At 35.4% G+C, this 22,335-nt stretch overlaps 2 protein-coding genes and 1 non-coding gene across 5 annotated transcripts; 1 reads left to right on the forward strand and 2 right to left on the reverse strand.

The window, feature by feature from the left end:
• Positions 1-2,761: 2,761 nt before the first annotated feature.
• Positions 2,762-10,397, reverse strand: LOC141606569 (2-oxoglutarate and iron-dependent oxygenase domain-containing protein CP2). Its single transcript, XM_074425748.1, has 9 exons — positions 9,945-10,397; positions 9,796-9,843; positions 6,998-7,174; positions 6,745-6,895; positions 6,552-6,638; positions 6,171-6,295; positions 5,242-5,360; positions 3,617-3,728; positions 2,762-3,123 (listed from the first exon to the last, which is right to left on the reverse strand). The coding sequence occupies exons 1-9, from the start codon at positions 10,254-10,256 to the stop codon at positions 3,091-3,093; spliced, it is 1,164 nt and encodes a 387-aa protein (XP_074281849.1). The 5' UTR covers positions 10,257-10,397; the 3' UTR covers positions 2,762-3,090.
• A 2,124-nt stretch (positions 10,398-12,521) lies between these two features.
• On the forward strand, positions 12,522-19,726 carry LOC141606568 (uncharacterized). 3 transcript variants are annotated; one of them, XR_012526759.1, is made up of 15 exons: positions 12,522-12,750; positions 12,870-12,953; positions 14,384-14,457; positions 14,540-14,573; positions 15,307-15,365; positions 15,480-15,594; positions 15,722-15,759; positions 16,102-16,199; positions 16,658-16,713; positions 17,010-17,280; positions 17,424-17,536; positions 17,971-18,027; positions 18,423-18,684; positions 18,876-19,368; positions 19,467-19,726. XR_012526759.1 is itself a non-coding variant. In XM_074425745.1 (15 exons), exons 1-15 carry the CDS (start codon positions 12,610-12,612, stop codon positions 19,524-19,526), a joined length of 1,344 nt encoding a protein of 447 aa, XP_074281846.1. In that variant the 5' UTR covers positions 12,522-12,609; the 3' UTR covers positions 19,527-19,726. The 3 variants fall into 3 exon arrangements, 2 of the variants coding, with proteins under 2 accessions (XP_074281846.1, XP_074281848.1); XM_074425745.1 differs by having other exon boundaries at positions 17,421-17,536; positions 18,423-18,488; positions 19,294-19,368; XM_074425747.1 differs by having other exon boundaries at positions 18,423-18,488; positions 19,294-19,368.
• A 533-nt stretch (positions 19,727-20,259) lies between these two features.
• TRNAK-UUU (transfer RNA lysine (anticodon UUU)) lies at positions 20,260-20,331 on the reverse strand. Its single transcript has one exon. It is a non-coding gene; the product is annotated as a tRNA-Lys (tRNA).
• Between the last annotated feature and the right edge of the window lie 2,004 nt (positions 20,332-22,335).

Below are 22,335 nucleotides of genomic sequence, written 5' to 3' on the forward strand. Positions count from 1 at the left end.
AACTTTCGGTGGGACCAAATATAGTGTTTTTAAAAAGCACAAATTCTTATTTTAAATCGTCATATTCGTCTGAAACGGTCAGACGGATACCATTTCCTCTCACAAAAAACCCATTTAGGGTGTGAGTGGGAAAGCGCATGGGGTGTCCCACCACTCATGTGCTTCTCACTTGTGAGAGGTCTTATTGCAGTCTGAAATAAGACGGTCTTAAGCAAGACGGACTGTTTAAAAAGTTACACTGTATAAATACAAGCATGCCTCATCTCATATCATAGGCTATCTAAAAAACTCATTGACTTCACAGTCACCTTCTTCCTTTATCACACCGCAAAATGTAATTCTCAAAGTGGAGAACAAAATTATGACATTTCTTGAATCAAATTGATGCAAGCATGTGATTTTTTCTTGATTTCTATACTTTTTTTATCTTTCAAATTATTTGCAACCCATTTTGTGGAGCCTTATTATATATCTAGTGGTTTTTTGGGTGCATTTGATTACACTTGATTATTATATTAGTAGTTTAGTATTCCTAATTTCCTTATAATCACAAATTTTAATAGGACTTGATCCAAATTTTGGATAATGAACTTATGAACATATAAGAAGATCTATTTTAGTGAATGAATTTTGTACGAGACAGTATTATTTGTGAGACCAATCTAATTTTTATGTACGTCTCATATAGTTATGACGTTAATAAACTCCGTAGCACAAATTTTTGTGATACCTAAATATGTTGACCTCACAAGGTAGAAGCATTGTATGATCTTTCATAACTTAAATTATCATTATCCAGACGAGTATGATTGAAATTTTATTGTTTTAAAGTATTTGTTTGATTTATAGGTATATATATTTAAAAAATTTACTTAAATTTGGATGCACTACGGACAAGAATCACAAAGAGTGACTACTTAAACTTATTAGGAATATATACAACTCGATAACTTGTTAATGTTTTATAAACCACTTAAATAATATTCATTAATCTAGTCCTGAACCGAACTGGACTAACCTAGGTACACCGAAAACCAAATTAGGATAAACCAAGTGTGCCTTTGTGGGATTAAATGATTTTGAAGTACTCTATTTGCTAAAGGTAGGACCTTTACACAATCATTAACTCTTAAGAACTTCTTCCATCATTTGGTGTTCCTATTAAAGGTTGCTTTGATTTTAAGTCAGTAGGAAATCATAGCTCCACCTCCAGTCCTCCACTAATTGTCACATAAATATACTCAGAAAAAGACAATAATTTGATTTACGTTTTGTATTTTGTTGTTGTTATTATACTCGTACACAGATTTTGAGAGACGAGTTTTAGCAAATTTTTATTTTAGTTGTGCTTTTGGAATACACACTTCTCCACTATTTCTTAGATTAATTATTGTGTTATTAGTGATAACTTTTCAGATTTGTAAGATCAAGCATGTCAGTATTTTAGATTTGTAACACTGCCATTTTGCAGCTCTATTAAAATAATATATACATAATTTATTATAAATCACTTTACGTAGAGCTTGTATTAAGGGCATCAACAATAGAGGTTTGTCAACCAAGGTTTGTGTACTTTTTAGAGGTTTGTTGACAAACCTCTCTATTGTTGGGAATGAGGTTTGAGGTTCATAGATGAGAATGGTTACACATTTGTATACAGGTTTGTCGGATGGCGTAAGCGAGTGGTGGTCCAAAATGTACCCAACATATGAGAGAAAAAAAATGGATAATTGGAAGTGGGTCCTATAATATGAACCTTGCAAAGGTTTGTCTATTGTTATGTATAGATTTGTTATTGGAGAGGTTTGTTAATTTAGTGATGTGTCAAGTGACAAACCTCTTTAGAGGTTCATCTATTGTGGATGCCCTAATAACCGTTATGAAATAAACTTGTACTTATTGTCAAAAAAAAAAGTCTGCTAGACTTAGAAATATCAGCAAATCTTATTTGTGATAGTAGTTCATAAGCTTGTAACATCTGACAAAGTCACAACCCCTTTTATTTTTAACATTATTTAAATCGGATGTGAATCGTCACAAGTTTATGACCCTCATAAGTCATAATAGTTGTTAAACTCCCGATCCGGATAGTAGGATCTTACCAAGAAGTGGTGACCCATCCCGATCCTAGGTAGGGTCTTAATTTTGTAGAATCTTACGATCCACCTTGTCTCAAATTTTTGTAAACTAGAATCCTAACCCGATCCTACGATCCTACGATTATACGACTCAATCCTACATAAATAACATTTCCATTTTTTCGGTTATCATAACTTTATATATGACTTTAAGATAGAAAATTATGGACACATGATAATATTGTAGTGTTTTGAGGGAAAAAACGAGATTTAAACATAATTTGATGATACGATTTATCCAAAGTAGGATCCTGATCCTAACAACAATACTCATAAGTCACAAGTACGAATTTGTGTAGAAGTATAATGCAGGAGGTTATCTTCCCAAGATGACCCTTCCTATACAATTCAGTTATGCAGATGGTAATTAATCTATCTAATTAGTAAAATTACTAAGAAGTTTTACTCATGAAGGTAAAATGAATACTCTATATAAATTAACCTACTCCTAAGTCCCGAGCATAAATTTTGATCGATAGATAAAATAATTTCAAAGTTATGGAGTAAAGCCTTACCTTTGTGTAGTTAAAATTGTACTGGCATTTGCCACCACGTCTTGAGAATCAACATCAAATAAGGTAGCGTCCTAGGTTTCGTAGCGGTAAATCTGGTGTAAATCCAAATTAAGATAAGAAACAGAAATTACCACTGCAAAATAAGCACAAATGTCTCACCCAGTATTACAAAGGGCGTAAATATCACACCGGAAATTGTCACAGTTCAGTCTGTCTCAAGTTTGTGAGTGTGTGACTACAAAATAGAGATATATGAGATGACCAATAATTAGGAGATCGAGATTTACAACATTCTGCCAAAGGATACCATAACTAAACAGCAAGGCCTTTTTTTCGTTGATGCTATAATAATATATTGACAAAAACCCGTCTTTCCTACTAATATGGCCTTCCGATATTTTACAGGGTCACCATTGGATTATACAAAGGCGCTTCGCTTAAGAGGCTGATTCCCCGTCCCTCAAAAGTTCCTGCAAGAATGCAGTTGGGTATTTTCAGTTGTGTTTTGTATCGTTCAAGCCAAAAGGAGGATATAAAAGTTTTTCGTAGGAACAGAATAAGAAAAAGGCCGAAAGTAGAAGAAAACGGGTGGACTTAAGTGAGACAAGCTTACATGAGAGACCAACCCCTCAACAACAATAACAACATTACCCCAGTGCCTCAATGGCTCCCGCAAATTGCGGGGTAGGGGGGGGGGGGTCGGATGTACGCAGCCTTGCCCTTGTGTTAGCAACACAAAAAGGCTGTTTCCGAATGACCCAAGATGAAAATTGCGTCGAGAACTGCATCGAATGGCCGCTACTTCACAAAAGACAGAAGTGCAGCCACTTTAGTGAGCCTAGAATTAAATGGGTATATGCAAGGAATTGGGCTGGTCTTACGTGTGACGTGAGATTGTCTCATACAAGAGTTTAGAAAGGCTTTGTCAAATACACTAATGACTTCAATGGAGTATGTGTATACCTCTTTAGTTGCAGAAATCGATAACTGCTGTCGCTCTTTCTTTTCTCGGTGACACTCTCCACACCAGTTCGAGAAATCCTTTTGGTACTTCTTCAGCTCTCGGAAGACAGAACTGTATGTATACAAAAAAAGCCAATAAGAAGCTTCTTCTTCACACGTACAAAGAAATAAAGAGTAATTTATGTCAATATTACTACAAGGGGATGCTATATCAAATTGCAACCGATTTATCAAGGTTACCACGACTGCATTTTGAATTATTATGGGCCATATTTACAGCATAATAACGAAATTGGGAGGGAATCGGTTTCAAGATCAAGTCTCAAACCAGCTCATACCACGCCTAGAGCAACATTCATTGAAAACGTTACACTTGCAACTCAAAGAGTAGTCTTCAATTGATCATTGCAAGGTCGAAATACCAATCAGTCAACACATTTTCGATTTTTCTCCCGGTCCACCAGCCAACGGAAAACCAATTCATTGTCTGATTGTAGGAAACAGCTGTTTTCGAGTACAAATGTTTTCATACTTTTCAAAAGCAGCAAATTGTCATATACGGAGTATAACCATATGAAAGTGCTTGTTTTTATCATAATTACCAAGGTAATAATGATGAGTGAATTCACTGAAAGCTGGCATCTCCACTCTAGAACACTCATACCATGCGTCAGTCACTATGCGCTCGCTAACTACTTGGTTGCATGAACTGTTGGACACCCTCACACCCACAATTCATGATTTCACCAACTTAAACCAGAAACATATAAGAATTGATGGACATGGAATCTATTACAGTGAGAAATTATTTTCCTAACTGGCCCCAGTCACTGGATATCTCCCTTTTAAATAAGAAACATTAAAAATGATGATTTGCACTATTTCTTTTCTCAAGTTCCTCTTCCCACATTCAATAGTGCATCATCAAGCAGCTTTCCTAGGTTTATCACACTATCTTCAGTTGTGCTTTAAATTAGGGAATTTCAGGAGATTTTGCATCTCATAAGATCCTGCCTCCATCACATTAATATTGTCTCCATTTCACTTGAACGGTCAGAAAATGGCACTTTGACCGACATTTTCTTACTGTGAAGTATGTACAGTAGTGAATTTTTCTTGAAAATAATAGTATGAAACTATGAATAATATGAGAGATCAAACATGATTAAGTTTACAATGTAGCTCTACATATATTTGGAGAAAAAATATTGGTCGAAGTTGATAATCATCAAAGTCAAATAGAGACGATAATTTTGGAATTGAGGTAGTAATTGGTAAGTGCATGGGCAACCGCTTGTATCACTGACCACTGATGATTATAGGGCACTCATTGCTCAGTGTAGAGTCCTGTAGACTGCCAAGATACAAAAACTACACCAAACTAAACTATCTAGGACTTATAAAATAACTCAATCCTAACAATGTTAATGAAGTAATAGCCATTGACTCATTGTTAGCAACCACAAGATTGAGAATAAGCAATTATTTGGAAAGAAATGGGGTAAGATCTGGGTTTAGAAAAAAAAATAGAGCTTTGATAAGCTTAAATTGAGTGTTGTTTAATGCAAAAAAATAAATATGACACAAAACTAGATAATTTACAAAATATATTGCTCTGAAAATACCTTCTGCACCATAAAATCATGTTTAGCCTTCGCCCATCAGTTGTGGCTCTAGCACCATGCCGATGACGACCACGATGAAGAATAGCACGTCCACGAACATGGGAATAATCAAAACTTTCCTGAATAGACAAGGAGAAATAATTTAAATACAAAGATCATCTATTGTGCATATTGAAAAACACTATTTGCATATAAGAAATTCTAACACAGTTTAATAGTTTACAAACACAAGCACTTCAGAATTACACTCAAAGAACAAAGACATACTCAGAGTAACTGAAAATATTGTAGTGACTTCCTACCTACCAAATGATATCACGGCAGAAGGTCCAACACACATTCAAACACAAGAGCAAAATATGAAGATAAGAAAGGAAGGGCAGAAACGCCATAACATCAAATTAAGAACTGGTTTCTGAGCAAAAAAATTACTGGAATTGAATCCTCACTGACCAATAAAATAACAAAAATTGCATGTGTCCTTTACCTCTATTCTTAAATAGTATCTCCCTTTTTATCAATTTCAGAAAGATTCAACGTCTAGATTAAAATAAAAGGCGGAAGCATAGTCAGCAGCTTCATTATACACACACACGAAAAAATCCAGGGGTGTCTAGTTGTCAACATTAAGTGTGAAGTATGTATGAGTGATCAGAAGTCCAGAGCAATTACATTACGGCAAAGTTTGATCAAAAGCTTAGGGGAATAAGGATTGTAAACCAGTACTTGAGGTATGAATCACAATTAAAATATAGCAGAAGTTGCAATGCATATAAGGCAGAATGGTGCCAAAGAGAAGCAGCCAATTCCATATACCATACAGAGACACTTAGCCACTGAAAAAACAAAACAGAAACATAATTCAACAAATTATCTAGGCAACAAAACTGACTACAAGAAAAGGAGGCGAAATTCATAAACGAAAGTACCTCGGGCTGTGTTTCGGTATTAACATGTTTATCACATCTAACACCTCGAAAGAACAATTCTCCACCAGAAAATTCCTTGCCCAAGCATATGTTCAAAGTAACTTCAGCATCATCCACATGGAAACCTATGAACCAAAGAACTTGAAGAGTTACTAGATGTCACCCAAATGTACCAAACTGACTGAATGCCAAACAAAACGAACAAGAAATAAGAAATTCTCAGAAGCCCTTCAAGTGGCTGAATAACAGAAAGACGGTAGCCAGGAGTCCACGACTTTATTCCATTATCTTGATTCCCTCCAAAAGCCACTAACTATAATTTTAACAGCGCTGAAAGTTGAAACAACTAAGAATTCTAAGACTATTTGGGTAGACGCTTACCCAAGTCAACATCTTTGTCAGGTCCATATTCAACAACAAATCCATGATGAGAATCTAGCGTGGATCCACCAACTTCAGGGAAGAAAACTGCAAAACAGAACCTTTTTAAAGCGAGAGAATTCTTAAAACACACTACCATGTCCCGTGACCTAAATTAAACTCGAGAGCTTTAGTAGAGGAAAAAACGCAATACCTTTTGATATGGGACGTACAAAGTCCTCCATCAGCTTATCAAGCATAGTTTCAAAGCCAAAATCATCCAAAACAGCACCAAAACGGTTCATTGTATTAGGCCTCATGATTTTGCATCTTGTATCATCAACCCACTTGTAAATATTTTCTACCTAAGCAAATAATATTTCAAACAAATGAAGAAAATGGAAAGCCAGATAAATTAAAAAAGCAACACAGAAAACAAAGACTAGAAATGAGACCCCGCACAATACCTCGCTTATCAACCAATCACAGAATTGAGGCTGCAGCATTTCAAATGTGAAAATTCCAGGAGCAGGCTCAGACATAATGCTTCTAAAGCTTTCCTCTGTATTTTCATGTATTGCTTTAAGAAATGCGGAGGAAAAGAAGTTTGTAGCATGCATACTATAAAGCTCTTTGTGAAGTGGCTGCAGATAGTGAGAGAGATAAGAACTTGTACAGGATCAGTTAGCTTTATAACTATTATTCCAAACAAAAAGTTTGCTTAATAACTAAAAATCTGACATCACAGAAAGAGAAGTGTACAAATAGATTGTCGGACCAAAGTGTTATCATCGAAAATTCGAAACAATCCAGCCAAACAAAACCATCAGATAGACGAACAAAAGTTGGAACCCAACTTCCAAATTTAAAGGAGAAAAAAAAATGTGAAGTCACTCTTCACAGGCGCAAAATAAAATCATCAGTACAGATAAACTTTTCGCTAGATAGATACCCACAAACGACGTGCATTTCCTAGTTAAACAATCAATTACATTGGCTTCCCTTCAACCATGTCAAGAAATATGCTCAAACAACATAACCAGCACCATGGGTAATGGAACAGAGCAAAAATAAGGGCCAAGGCAGTTGAGCCAAATTTCATCATCATCATCATCATCATCATCATCATCATAAGTAGGCCAATGAAAGAAATCAAAAACATAATTTACGTCTAGTAAAGTACAATTATCAATTATCTCAAGACTGAAAAAGTTCTCAGCCAAAGGCTACCTGACAAGTACAACCCGGAGGGGAGAGGTGGTATCTGAAGCCAAAGACCGGCTCATACGCAATTCTCTCCACCCTAAAACTAATTGTGAAAAAACGATAACTCCTACCAAAATAAACAGTCTCCTAACTACTGCTCTGCTCACTCTTTGGGAAATTAATTACTGCATACATCCTTTCCCTAAAATAAACAAACACAGAAGCTCCCTATCAAAAATGCAATTTGAGCATACAGCTTGCTCTTCCTTTCTTTCATTTAGCTAAGAAATCTCCCACTTATCCATCAGCTGCACACATTCTAATGCCTATTTAGTAATGTGCATGTTCATACCCTGCAACGTTCTTTCTGACCAGTCACTAGAAACCATGCATAGTGTGACTATACATCACACACATTATTAATCCCTTCACATCAACAAATTCTGTCAACGGAAACATACCCTCTCTACACTCCACAAAAATAACACTGTATGGATAGAAATTTCGGAGGGAAAAAGAGGAGAGCAAATTGGCGGGAAAGAGAAGCAAGGAAAGGGTAAGGAACGGAGACAAAGGATTCAAAAATTTGAACCCTCATTTCCCTCCATTCCTGTCAATCCAAGCAATGTACTTTGAACCCTCCACGTCCTTCCCCTTTATTTTCCTCCAATTCTAGACTTCTATCTATCCAAATCAAAGTGTAAAATTTCATAATTCGGTCACATTCTGTTTCCACAAAGACCAGGTTTTGCTAGCATCATAGATACCTTCATAGCTATAATGAACCTTATCCCAAATTGACAATTTCCTTCCTACAGAACAACCAAATTAACTTTCTCCCACTCTTCTCAATTAAATAACCTTCAAAGTGTAAACTGATAATCAGGTAACATCCTATTTCCCCAAAGACCAATTTTGTAATCATTGTAAATACCTTCATACTTCATAGCTATGACAAACCTTACTAAATTGATATTTCCCTTCATAAAAAACAATCTAACATATTTTCCTCCACTTTTCTCCATAACATCCAAGTATCTAACAATAACATCACCACCAACAATAAAACAAACACAATACCAGATACTCTGCTATGATCACACTTCATTGCTTAAATTAATTAAATCACCCGAAAAGAGGCCATCTTAAGCGCAAGATGATCTTAAACGACATTTCATACAACCACCACCACCGCCACAATACCTGAAAATTCGCTCTGATCATATTCATTGCTATGACGAGCTACTCCGCTATTACCACACTTCACTGTTTAAATGAATCAAACTGTCTAAAAAGAGGCTATCATAAGCTTAATACGATCTTAATTGACATTCATACAACCACCACCGCCAGAATACCTGAAAATTTGCAATGATCATACTTCATTGCTCTGACGGGCTACTCCCTTAAGCTTACAACATAATCGCTATTATGTATAATTAAATGAACCACACCGCCTAAAAAGAGGCTGTGGAAAGCTTAAGACAATCTTCAAAGACAATCTATACAACAAGAACCACCACAGTACCACACTACCTGAAAATTCACTATGATCATACTTCATTGCTATGACAAGCTACTCTTACTTAAAACCGCCTTAAGCTTACATCACAATCACCATATATATTACTAAATGAACAACAGCGCCTAAGAAGAGGCCGTCTAAAGCTTAAGACAGTCTTAAATGACGTTTCATACAACCAAAACCACCACAATACCTGAAAATTTGCTATGATCATACACATTCATACTTCATTGATATGACAAACTACACTTGCTTAAAACCGTCATAATCTCACAACATATTCACTATTTCTATCACTAAATGAACCACACCACCAAAAGAAGGCCATCTTAAGCTTTGTACGGTCTTAAACGACATTTTATACAACAAAAAAAACACAATACTTGAAAATTCGGTATGATCATACTTCATTGCTATGACAAACTACTCATGCTTAAAATCGTCCAAATCTCACAGCATAGCCACTATATCTATCATTAAATGAACCAATTCACCTAAAAAAGCCGTCTTTAACGACGTTTTATACCACAATACCTGATAATTTGCTATGATCTTTTGCCGATACTCCTTAAACTTCAGCGCCTACACAAATCAAAATCAAAATCAAAAAACACATAAAAATCACAATTTGAGCCAATTACACAAATTAACAACACAAAACCACAAAATTGATCATTTCTCACCCTAATTCTCTCCCCTTCAGGAGCATACTTAAGCAAAATCTCCCTCATAAACTGCGCTTTCGCATCGCGAGACGACGATAACACCGACGCCGGTAAATACCGCTCAAGACAGCTAAAAAGCAGCGGATTAAACCCTAACATTAAGTCATCATAACTATCAGGTTTGTGCTCGGTGTTAGGGCTTAGACTTAGCCGGTGCGCCGCCGTGGAAACCACCACGCCGTTGCCATTCACAGAGGATGTCTGCGGCGGTGCCGGCGGTTCGGTGGTGGTTGTTGGGGCGGCGATTGGTGGCGCGTCGACTGACATCATTGATAGAGAGAGAGTAGTATGAGGGTTTGAGATTGTGAGAGATTTTTGGTTTTTTTGGCCGTTGGTGGGAAGTTAGGGCTTGTGAGGTTGTGACTCAACCCCCTCAAGTAAATTTTAGGGCTCTTTTATACGATCAGTTCCGTTTCCGTAAGACGATTTTACGTTAATATTATACGGAATGTAAAAGTATCTTATAAACTCTATATGGCAATGAAGTGAGTTTGGTGTCGTAATTGCTCACATAATCCGTTAATTATATAAAGCCATTTTGGACAGCTCGTGTCAAATTAATTTTATGCTAATTTTTATGTAAGCCGTGTTTTGGATAGGGATTTGTGTTTTCCTCATCCTCTTATTGGTTTATATGGTAGATAATAAAAGATGATCATGGATTATGAATTGATTCTCATTCGTCGTATCTAACACTATATAGGTCAGTTATTGATGTTAAGATTTTAGATTTAGTAGAAAATATCTAGATACGTTGTCATTGTTACAATGCATTTAATACCTAATTTTGCCAACTCTATTTGTTAATCTCGTTATATCAATAACACCTACCTTAAACCAGCCTATGCAAGACAAAAAAATTAAAACAAAATAGTTTTTCAAAACCAATATAAATAACCGTCATTCAAAACATTATAATATTATTCAACTTAGTTGATAAAAGTTTTATTGGGCTGGTTTCAAAGTCCCTTTTACAGGGGTTTCTAGTATATCTGGGATTTTCGTCTCGTATATCTAGGTTTTTGGATGAATAGTGTTCTTCTAGGTGTAGTTAAATTTGCAACATAAACATGCATGTGCCTTAAAAGCTACACGAAGAGAGTGATACAATGACTAGCCGAATTGTCATATCATGTTTTGAAATCCTTAGTTTTACTAGAAGAATTTGTCCTTTGACTTCTATTAGAAATGTTTTCGATTATAACTATCTTTTATAAATGTCGTTTTGCGTTTTATTAATGAATTGATCTTTTCTTCAAAGAAAAGAGTTACCGATGATTAGCCTCAAGCCTCCTAATTGAATACTTAGTACAAGTAAACCGTTAAAAAATTACAAACAAAAAAAGTTTTACAAAAGTAATAAAACTAGCGACATTTGGAATACATACCGAGACTAAAGACCCTTAGTGTTATATACGAAGTATGCGTTTTCCTCTACCTTAATTTTACATATTATTTGTAAGTACCGTTTTAACACATACTCATAGCACATATCTGTACAACGTAAATGGATTATCTTCACATTTTCGACTCTCATCTTGTGTCCCGTCCTTTAATCTTTCAAATCATCATATCTTATTTTAATAATTATCCATAACACATCCTTCCTAAATGAAGCTATGTAACACAAGATGAAATACTTAAGGGTAAGATTATTGGTAGTTTTGAGACAAGACTTTGGTAAGTCTTAAGACAATACTCACTCAAGACTACTAATAATCTACCCTAGTCTTGGCAAAGTCTTAAGTTGAGTCTTGGAAATCCAAGACTCAACTTAAGACTTTTGGTTAGTCTTGACCTCATCTTAAAGGAAAATTAATCAATTAGTGAATCTCATGTGTCATTTCTATTTCTTTTTTGTGCAAAAAAAGGAGTAAAGTGGAAAAGTAGAGTCTGAGGTGAGTCTGACGGATAATGTATAAAGTTTGAGGTGAGTCTGAACAATAAAGAAATAATAAAAATTAATGAAAAGCTGATATAACAGAGTCTTAAGACTTGGGATAGTCTTATTGATAATCTCACCCTAAATGAGACACAACACCTGGTCTGGAACCATACTCTTATACTTGGCAAACAAACCAGGTTATGTCGTATTCGAGTTCACTTTAAATTGATCACTACTAACTCAACCCTAACCCGACCCAATTACATAAACGGGTCCTATGTCTTAACCCTAATCCGACCCATTTATTTTTTCTATAACCCAACCCGACATGTTTAACCCATTTATCTTTAAGCATGTCATTTTTAACCCATTTGACCGTTTAAACCAACAAACTAATAAAATGATCTACTTTTAATAGTCGTATTATCCCAAAAAATATGAATGAAAATGCTTATTTTTGAATTATGACACTTTTAAATAAATGAGTTTTACCCGTGTCGGGTTCGTCTTAAAAGACCCCAACCTCAACACAATCCATTTAATTTTTTTCATGTCGTGTCGTGTCAAACTCAATTACTTAAATCTGTCAGAATGTCTTGAGTCTTGACCCTAGCCGCTTACTTTGTGTCGTGTTTTCGGATCGAGTCAATAATTGCCGGCTCATTACACCATCCCTACTCCCTAGTCTATGCAAATAACTGAATCTGTTGGACCAACAACCGCGAGATCAATCAAACAATGAAGAAAGACAAAGAAGTGTTAACGGTTGCGACATCGCGCGACGGCGTCGGCGAACTCGGCGAAAAATCAGACGATCCCTCGCTTCGTCCCTTTCGCTTCTCCGCTCGTAACGCTTCTTCTAAATACGATTTCGTCAAGGTTCTCAATTTTTTCGCATTTCGTAATCATTAATCTTAATTTTCGCAGCTTAATTTGATTCAATTAATCTTCATTTTATTGCAATTCATTGTTATAATACTTTAATTTCGTCAATTTAGGTTAAAGTTTGGCTTGGTGATAACGCTGATCATTACTATGTTTTGTCGAGATTCTTACTCAGTAGAATGCTTACTGTTACAAAGGTATTACAAATTTCAGCTCAATTTACTTGTTTTAATTTAATTTGAGATATATGATCAAATTACTGTTTTATCTGATTTCATAATGTTATTTTTTTTTACAGTAGACAAATGATTGCAATTTCAGGCATGTGCATAGATTATATTGTGAAATGAAATCGTTTGTCGGAGTTGCGGATTTTGTTGATTCAATTGCATAACGCTATGTCGTGATAATCGATTTTTATTCGGTTGATTGCATGTACGTGCGTTGGTCAGAAACAATTAATCTGGTGATACCATGATAGTTTGATGGCATCATAACTTACTGGTATTGTGTAGTTGAAATCAAGCTGTGATTGTGTAACAAACAATGAGGACAGTGGCATTAACGAGTGTCGAGTTTATACCTCGTAGAAGTTGTCTATTTATCATCATGTTAATGCTAGATATGTTAACCAAGTGATGTTAGTCCAGTGGTAGCCGGGTTAAACCTTGAAGCTTGCAGAAATGCGGGAGTTGAGAGGTCCTGAGTTCGACTCTACGAGCTGGGGCGATGATAACTTGACCACTGCAGCCTCCGAAGGGTGGCTTACATGGTCCATGTGGTGGTGCGGGAATGCATGGGTGGCTTACATGGTCCATGTGGTGGTGCGGGAATGCATGGGTCTGGGGGGAATTAGACCCCCTCGTCATCAAAAAAAAAAAAAAATGCTAGATATGTTTGAAGACAATGACATTAACTTGTGTCGATTTTATGCCTGGTTGAAAATGTCTATTGATCGTCATATTAATGGAAAGCTTGTTTGAAGATAGTGGCATTAACGAGCCTCGACTTTATAACTGGCTGAAAGTGTCTATTGACGTCATGTTAATGCCACATATGTAGATTTTAGGCATGCACATCAATTATATATTGTGAATGAATTATTTTCTATGAGGTGAGGATTTTGTTGATATAGCCAAATAGGGCTATGTTGTTGTCATTGATTTTTATTCGATCGATCACATGCAATGGGTTTGTCTAGAAACTTGTAATCTGGTGATACTTCTATGCTGAGTTACGGATACGGGAAACGGTTCGAGCATATTTTAAAATCCATATATAGAACACTCTTGTAAGAGTGTATCGCGTATGTAATGTGGTCTATTCGTATCAAATTAGGTAACCTTGCTTTGATGACATCGCAACTTAGTAGTAGTAATCGGTTGAAACTTGAAACTAAGCTGATCAGACTATGAAGACAGCGTCGTTTAGAGCGTCAATTTTATACCTGGTTGAAAATGTCTAGTTCTCGTCGTTTTAATGCTAGATAGCTTTATTGTTTCTACCATTGGCTGAACAACCTTCTTTTATGGTTAGGGATTAATCTAATTGGAGCATTTGACATTCTTCATAAGACAGAGTGTTTCATTAAGTCAGTGATTTTGTTTTCTTTTTGCACCTGTCACAGATTCCTAATCATGTAGCTATCAAGATTGCTCTGGAGTTGAAAAAGCTGCTGATAGATAACAGTCTTCTTGATGTGTATGTCATATCTTTTTTATAATCCGTTTTTTCCGGATACTGTATACCAAACTATAAATTAATATTGCATGTCGTTACGCAGCTCTCAAACTGACTTGGAGGCTAATCTGTTCAAGGTATATTGCATTTTGTTTGGTCTTCAATATGTTATGGTATCTCATTGAGGTCTGATTATATTCTTCATCGTAATTCGTAACTTGTCAAATTGCTTTTCTGCAATTCCCGAAATACATTTTTGTTTCTCAGCTCCGTATTTAGCAAATTTTTGTACTTTTGAAGGTTGCTAGGTGTAAGATCACATATAACATAAAAATACAGACTTGTGCTCAGCCATACATAAAGCTAAGTTCCTGCAAGCACAGACAGCGCCTTAAATACTTGAACTCTGAAAAGTCAGAAGCACTAAGATCACAAGCGCACACCAACAGCACCAACGTTAAAGCTAGATCAAAGATTCAGAGCGCGCACAAATTGATTATAGAGACTGTCAAACACCTATAGAAATTATTGAATTGAAATTTTGGTTAACAAAATTGATTATATAAGGTAGGGTGGTTAAATCATCTGCAAGGTGCAGGGGAAGTTAATCTAGTACTGAAGACAGGTTTGGATGGTCGAGGTTCATAGTGCTTAATCTTATATTAGAAATAGGAAAAAGAACGTGGAACAAAGTGATCTGTGGAAGAGCAGAGTAGCATACTCTCTTTTTTTTTTTTTACCAGAGATTCACAGAGTAATTCTATTACTTGCGGTCTTTGTGTACAACCGCTGCTAACATATAGATTGACTCTGATTCGAAATTTTGAACGTGATTTCATTTATTACTTCTCATTGAGGTTCTATTTGCAGCTCATGGAACGTAGGGGATATGGCGTAGAGTACATAAACCGGTATAAGCTGATGACCAGGTAGGCCTGCATGATTTATGATATATTTATTTAATTGTGTGCTTCAAGGTGTCATCCTTGCTGCAAAAGCTGTTCTATATCGTCAATCTTTTCCGTCTTTCATTTTTGCTGCAGGTTTCATCATCAGCGAGTGCCACTGGTGATTCTTGTTTGTGGAACTGCTTGTACGGGAAAGTCTACTATTGCCACACAACTTGCACAAAGACTAAATTTGCCAAATGTCTTGCAGGTGAATCCTCTTACGTTTATCTTTATGAATTACAATTGTTTGTTGAGCAAGTGAGCAAGTTTATAACGTTTCTTCTTCTTCTTCTTCATGTACTGATTTGTTTCATATGGCCATTCTTAAACTGCAGACAGATATGGTCTATGAACTGCTCCGCACATCTACAGAGTAATAACTTAGTCTCTTTTTTCATTGTTAATGTGATTGATGTTAATTATTTCACGTTGCATTATGTATTTCAAATTCTACGGCTCTTGGACATCCAGCCTGGATTTATTTAGCAGACCAACCTATATATCACTAGTTATATCTTTAGTCGCTTCTGCTTCTGGTTAGATTTCAATATGGCGATATGATGCTTGAGCCTTCAAGACGGAATTTCCTGTAGTGATGTAGCTTTATAAGCTACAGACATTAATTGCTCCTGTTGGCTTCTGCAGAAAAGCTAAAACTAGATAAAAACTAACTCTAAATTAACGTCAATGGCAATTATTGTCCAAATTAATGCAGTGCTCCATTGACATCTACTCCTGTGTGGGCAAGAGAGTTTGGTTCTTCTGAGGAGTTCATCACAGAATTCTGTAGAGAATGCAGGATTGTTCGTAAAGGTGATTCACTGATCTTGTTGGACTTATGTATTACAAGGAAACGAGAAGAATGGGATTAAAGGGAATCATAACCAATTGATATTGTCTGTATCATTCACATGTAAATAGCAGGAGGGATAAGATTGACCCTGAAAAGCATTTGTTACAGAATATTTGATTTCTAATCCATTTTAAGCCATATCAGAACACTGTTGGGTATTCTGTTAAAGTTAATTTTCAAGTAATCTTTGGCATACTGTTTTGCTGGTGCTAGTCAGAGACTCAGAGCAATTACTACCTTCTTATGTTCTGTATAGTCTAGAAAACCACTTCTCCAGCTCATCTTCTCCTTCAAGTTTTGTAATGAACATCATATTTTCTCGTCAGTTGCAATCATGGAGCTCTCTATTCATTATGGTACACATATATGCACCATTGTTTTTGCATGCCGTGTAAAATTTTTGTCCTCTGATGGTCAGGTTTGGCTGGTGATTTGAAGAAAGCCATGAAGGATGGAAAACCAATAATAATTGAGGTACTTTTTAGCTCCTTTATGGTCTGCTTCCTCAGTGATAGCCTCTAAAGTATATTGGATTACATTTGTTAGGTTGTCATTGACATGGCTTGCACGCCATATTTGGCTTTTCTGGTATTAGCAGTGCATTTTTCCTTTCAACTGAGCAATTTTCATGTGGAACCACCACATTGCTCGTCTAGGAAAGAGTAACAAGGACACAAGTTTTGAAACGACTTTCTTGGGACAATTAGCAGTGCCATTAGCACAGTTCTTTGTAATTGACGTGCTTGCAATTTTTCTTTTTTGCTCGTTAGGGAATACATCTTGATCCTAGTATCTACTTAATGGATGATGAGAGTAAAACTTCCACTAATCAGCAACCAAAAGTTGAGGAGTCAAAGGTTTCTTCTGATTCTGCACCAGGTAATTCTTCCAGTTGTGTGGATGATCAACTTGGTTCTGAAAGTAGAAGCCCAGGTCCTGAAAATTCTAGCACCAAGGAAGTTCTATCTAGCGACCAGTTGCACGAAGTTTTGTGCTCGGTTGCTTCTGTCAATATAGAAAATAAAGCTCCTGTTGAGAAAGGTCAACTCTTTAGCCACTTGTGTTGTTTCATACGTATATTGACCTTCAGTAGACTTTCCTTAACACATATCTCATAGTTGACTGCAGTATGGCAAGCAAGAATTTGAGAATTTTTTTTTACTGCTTTTGTTGTCTTATAGTAGAAATTTGTGAAGAACAGAAGACAGATACAAATCCTCCGGCAAAGAAAGAGAGATTAGGACCTGAACCAATAATTGTACCGATAGTTCTGAAAATGGCAGAATTTGACCATGAGGTATTGTTTTGTTATTTCCCTTGCTTTCTTTTTCTTCTTTTCATTCCTTTCATTTGAACTGTAGAATTTACCATAAGAGGATGCTTGAAAAAAAACTCTTAATGGTTATTGTTCTCATGTGTTTTAACTTTTATGCATCAGCATCCTGTCTAATTCTGCCACTCTTCAAGCTGTTGTAATAGTGCTACTTACACCTTTATTCTTTACCTATCTAGATTCCAGCTATAATTACGACGTAATAAGCTGTTGCTTGTGCATTTTTAAATTTAAAATATATGAACTATTGCAAGAAAGGGATAATGTTATGTATAATAACCTATGCTGGTAGCAGGATTTATTATGAGATATTTGTTTCTTTGTATTAAACATTGTTTCAATATGATGCTGATGAATTCTGTATTTTCTTTCCATCTCCCTGTACTTGGCATGCAAAGGCGTTACTAGAAGAATGGATACCTACTCGTACCTTCAGCGATAACAGCATCTTAAAGGTAAACATGCCTTTATTTTGCTGTGTGATGGACTTTGGATAAACTAGCTTTGCTTGACGTGTCACTTTTGACTAAGTTAGGCTGTCAAATTTATCCGTTCTGATACCCCTGTTTTTGGTTCATACGACTGATAAAACTTCCATTCAGTACCTTCCCGTACATATTTTTGGCTCGCCGAACTTCTTCTTCTGCTTTTTTGGACTTTGAATTGCGTTTCCAGTCGGACTTTTAAATTTTAATCAGATTTGATTTAGTGATGTATGCAAATCAGCAAATGTGACAATTCAGATGCAATATAGTGAATGGATGCTCTTCTGTATAGCTGAAAATATTTGGTGATATCTTATTAAAAAAAATAAAAATTCTTATTATAAAACTTGGCTTCAACTTTTCAGGATAAGGATAGGCTAATAAAGAATTTGAAGACAATCCAGGACTATCTTTGCTCATTTGAGTCACAGGTTTGCTATGTCCATATATGTCTGCTTCCATCTTATGTTTGTTTCTTTGCTCATTTGAGTCACTAAAACAGTTTTGATGTTGGCGGGTCCGAACTCAGGTCATGAATACAAGTATACTTATTCAACCTAAGCTAGTGTACTTATTCACCTTTGTTATGATGAGGATCGGCGCCTTTAGTTTAGAAATTTGTACATTGTGACCTATGTTACTCCGACTCTTCTAATTTCCTCGCGTACCCGTGTCCGACACTTGACACTCGACATGGGTATGACACTTGGACACCTCATTTTAGGCCAAAATATGCATATTTTTCAAAAAAAACACCGAGTTCGACACTTGGACACGCACCCGTGTCGGATACATCTAAACGAGTCCGAGTAACATAGATTGTGACCATTATGAACTCACAAATGCTACCATTGAACATATAAGTGTATCAGTGTATGTCAGTCCAAACCAAAGTACCAAACCATGGAAAGTACCAAAATAAGCACCCATTTGGTCCTGTCAGATTTGCGAAAATGGCGCACTTGGTCAATGTCACCAACTGGAGGTCTGGAGTTACTGAACCAGTGAACCCGTCAAATTACTCATCATTTCTCCTTCCCCCTTCTCTTTTTTCCTCTTGTATGATAAATTTGTTATTACCAGAAACACCATTTGATCGATGATTTGTTTCAAAAGTTCCAAACCTGCTCTGCCTTTAGAGTTTAGAACGACACTTAGAAGGAAAACAAACTAATACCACAAATAGTTTGAGAAAACATGCGCTTCATTTACGCATTTATTATTATCATCTGGCAGGGTCTGAGTGTAGTAAATATCTCCGCAACAACATTCCCCCAAACGTTGGATTGGCTGCACGGGTATCTTCTTCAGGTACTTACTAATTTCATTCAAGTTCTCATATAGTATTACATTGAATCCGGGACAAAGGAGATGTTTTTGCTAACTTGAAAATTTACGGTTTTTTTTAGTGCATTGAACAAGGTATATCATCTTCTACTCCTAGCCCCAAGAAACAAACCAAGGATTAAAACATGTATGCCCAACTTCTGTAGCAATTGTACTAGGTATCGAAAAAGGTTACAAGTTTAGTGATATATCTTCATATAGTACCATTTATTTTCTTCCAAGTATAATTGTAATCTTTTGTAACTTAGACTTTGATTTCGTCGTCCCGAACTCTTGGAGTAGTTTTATCAATAAGATGCCGTCCTATTATCATTTTTCACTCTTTCTTATTGTTGATCATATATATATAAGACAAACTTATAAATGCGTACTGTAATTTTTTTTTTTTTTTTTTTTTGGTAAAGCGAAGCGGAATGCGTACTGTAATTTGTGATAAGTAATACCGAGTAATTATTTGGTGGTTTGAGCAATCGATTGTATAACAGAAGATGACTACCAAATTTCAGACCGTTTTTGCAGTTGTAACATTTTCTAACAAACAATTCACATTCGACATTGTAAGTAACAGGTTTTGTTGTGTCTGCTTTTTTCGCTTCAGATACATAATTAATACAGAGTATAAGATAGAGAGTCTAAAACATCAGCTACCAAACGATATGCCGTAAGACAATAAAAAGGCCTTTTGCGTTCTACTAGCGATGATCAAGTTTTTGTATCGCAGAGATTACATACAATACAAATGGAATACTTTTTTGGTGTTACAAAGTTTTTTAAAAGATATCAGAGGTGAGATCAAAAATGGGAAAAGTCAAAAGTGGAACACAAGAGACCAAAGGCTAAAAAATAACACAAAAACGCCGTCTGTGGGGATCGAACCCACGACCACGTGGTTAAAAGCCACGCGCTCTACCACTGAGCTAAGACGGCCTGTTTGTTATATTAGTTATATTTCGATTTTAATATCTGTTTATTAAAAATGCTGAGAGTTTACTGCCACTTAAAAAAAAACACAAAAACTTTTGAGAGACGGTCTCTCAATAGCGAAAGACGATCTCTCAAAACACCTATTGAAAAAATAGAAGGCTCAATTTAATTTACAAATTTTTTTTAGAAAGAATTAATAATTTCCTGACCGTAAATTACAACAAAACTAAAATTCTTCCAAGAACAAAACCAAAATGATCATTAAATATTTGGTCGGTTGCATTAATACATGAACTATTAGGAGTACAAATTTACACAGTAGTGATTACATCTCATTTCGTCATGAAATACATTGTCAAGCAACCAAGATAATTATAAATGGATATCTTCTGTTGTCCTAGGAAAAAGATATACATATTTACATTGTGGTTCTACGGCTCGAGCCCTCCGATTGAGGTATTTTCCTTTTGTGCTCTAGGGCTATTTGACTATTTGTGTAAACAAACATGGTTGTACATCATCTTAGTTCAAAATCGCTTTACAAGAGACCTTTTTAGTAATACTACTTAGGTCTGGTCTCTTCTTCCAATTCTGTTATATCTCGATACTGGTTTGTGAGCATGTATATTAAGGTAAAGAATAAAATGGGAGTAAAATAGTTTGGTAGAGTTTCGTGATAGGAGAGAGGGATGGATAATTAGGAGTTAAATAAGGAATTGTGAGTCACAAATATTAAGGGAATGAATAAAATAGGGGTAAAAGAGTTGGATGGAGTTTGGTGATAAGCGAAGGAGATAAATAAAATAAGAGTACAAGTTTCAAAGAATAGAAAAGAGAAAAAAAAACTTGAATAATCCGTTTAGAAAATAGGGAAGATTATAGTGAATAAGAGGGAGTAAAATAATGATATTATATTCACGATTAGTTTTGTGGCATAAAAAACTTACCAAAATATAGATCTCGTAACATTAGTCAACTCTTTTGATTAGTCTTTCGATTTTAAACTTATTTTAAACTTATTTCCTAAATCAAAATTCAAGTACGAGAAATGTGAAATTAATAAGTTGTTTATTAAAATAAAAAATAATGTACTAAAAAACTACTTATTAATCTATTATCACAAAAACATTTGAGAGACTACTTTATCGTACCATTAATATATGTTTCGTACCCCTTAATCTATTATACCATGGAAACAAATGAATATATGGGTATTAACTAAAAAGGCTCACCTCTTTGATAAATGTAATGACATAATAAAATATTATTTTCTATAAACAAATTTGAGAAAAATAATCCAAAAAGCTATCAATTTTATTTTGCAATAAAAGTGTTGTAAAGAATTCAGATTTGGCGCTGTTGAAAAGTAATTGCTATTTTGTTTTATTATTTTTTGTTTTTTTTGAAAGAAAAGAATAATTTATTAATAGAATGTCATATGTCAATTCCAAAGAATATGTATAATCGAAAACAATTCTAATGGAAACCAAAGAAAAATATTTTTCTTATAAATTAGGGATCTCAAAACAGCATCTGACAATTTGGCTTGTCCTATTATCGCTATTTTCATGTAACTTTTAATGTGATCATTCGTTTGATTTATGAGATACCTCTGGTTGGTTCCAAAGATCGTTGACAAATCACTTGTACCCTTTGAAAGAACACGCTACGAACCATCAACGAACTACTCTTGACTATATTACTGATGAAACTAACCCTACGAATAAATAGAAAAACCCTGAAATAAGGGACGGAAAAACGATTCTCACGAAAAGGAAGACTTTTATTGAATAGAAGATAGATATGCATAGTATTGATTGAAACAAATTTGGGGCTTACCATCGATCGATTGATAATTGATGGGAGCCCCGTGTATAATTGATGGAGGCTAGGGTTTTTTAAAGAGAAGAGAGTATTCGACAATTCGTGTTCAATAATATTGTTTACTGTTGTTTTTTTTTTTTTTTTTTTTGAGAAAGCACCCCAAGGGTACAATTAATATATTAA

The sequence above is a fragment of the Silene latifolia genome, chromosome 10 (genome assembly GCF_048544455.1).
Source record: "Silene latifolia isolate original U9 population chromosome 10, ASM4854445v1, whole genome shotgun sequence".
NCBI lineage: Eukaryota > Viridiplantae > Streptophyta > Magnoliopsida > Caryophyllales > Caryophyllaceae > Silene > Silene latifolia.

What these genes read in the sequence shown, in the direction of transcription:
- LOC141606569 (XM_074425748.1), bottom strand. Translation starts at nt 10,256, where the DNA reads ATGATGTCAGTCGACGCGCCACCAATCGCCGCCCCAACAACCACCACC. An exon ending in AGATCATAGCAAATTATCAG is followed by an intron (nt 7,175 to 9,795) that starts GTATTGTGGTAT and finishes CACTATCTGCAG; the next exon opens with CCACTTCACAAAGAGCTTTA. An exon ending in ATGATTTTATGGTGCAGAAG is followed by an intron (nt 3,729 to 5,241) that starts GTATTTTCAGAG and finishes GTATACATACAG; the next exon opens with TTCTGTCTTCCGAGAGCTGA.
- LOC141606568 (XM_074425745.1), top strand. Translation starts at nt 12,610, where the DNA reads ATGAAGAAAGACAAAGAAGTGTTAACGGTTGCGACATCGCGCGACGGC. An exon ending in CTAAATACGATTTCGTCAAG is followed by an intron (nt 12,751 to 12,869) that starts GTTCTCAATTTT and finishes TCGTCAATTTAG; the next exon opens with GTTAAAGTTTGGCTTGGTGA. An exon ending in ATTTGCCAAATGTCTTGCAG is followed by an intron (nt 15,595 to 15,721) that starts GTGAATCCTCTT and finishes CTTAAACTGCAG; the next exon opens with ACAGATATGGTCTATGAACT.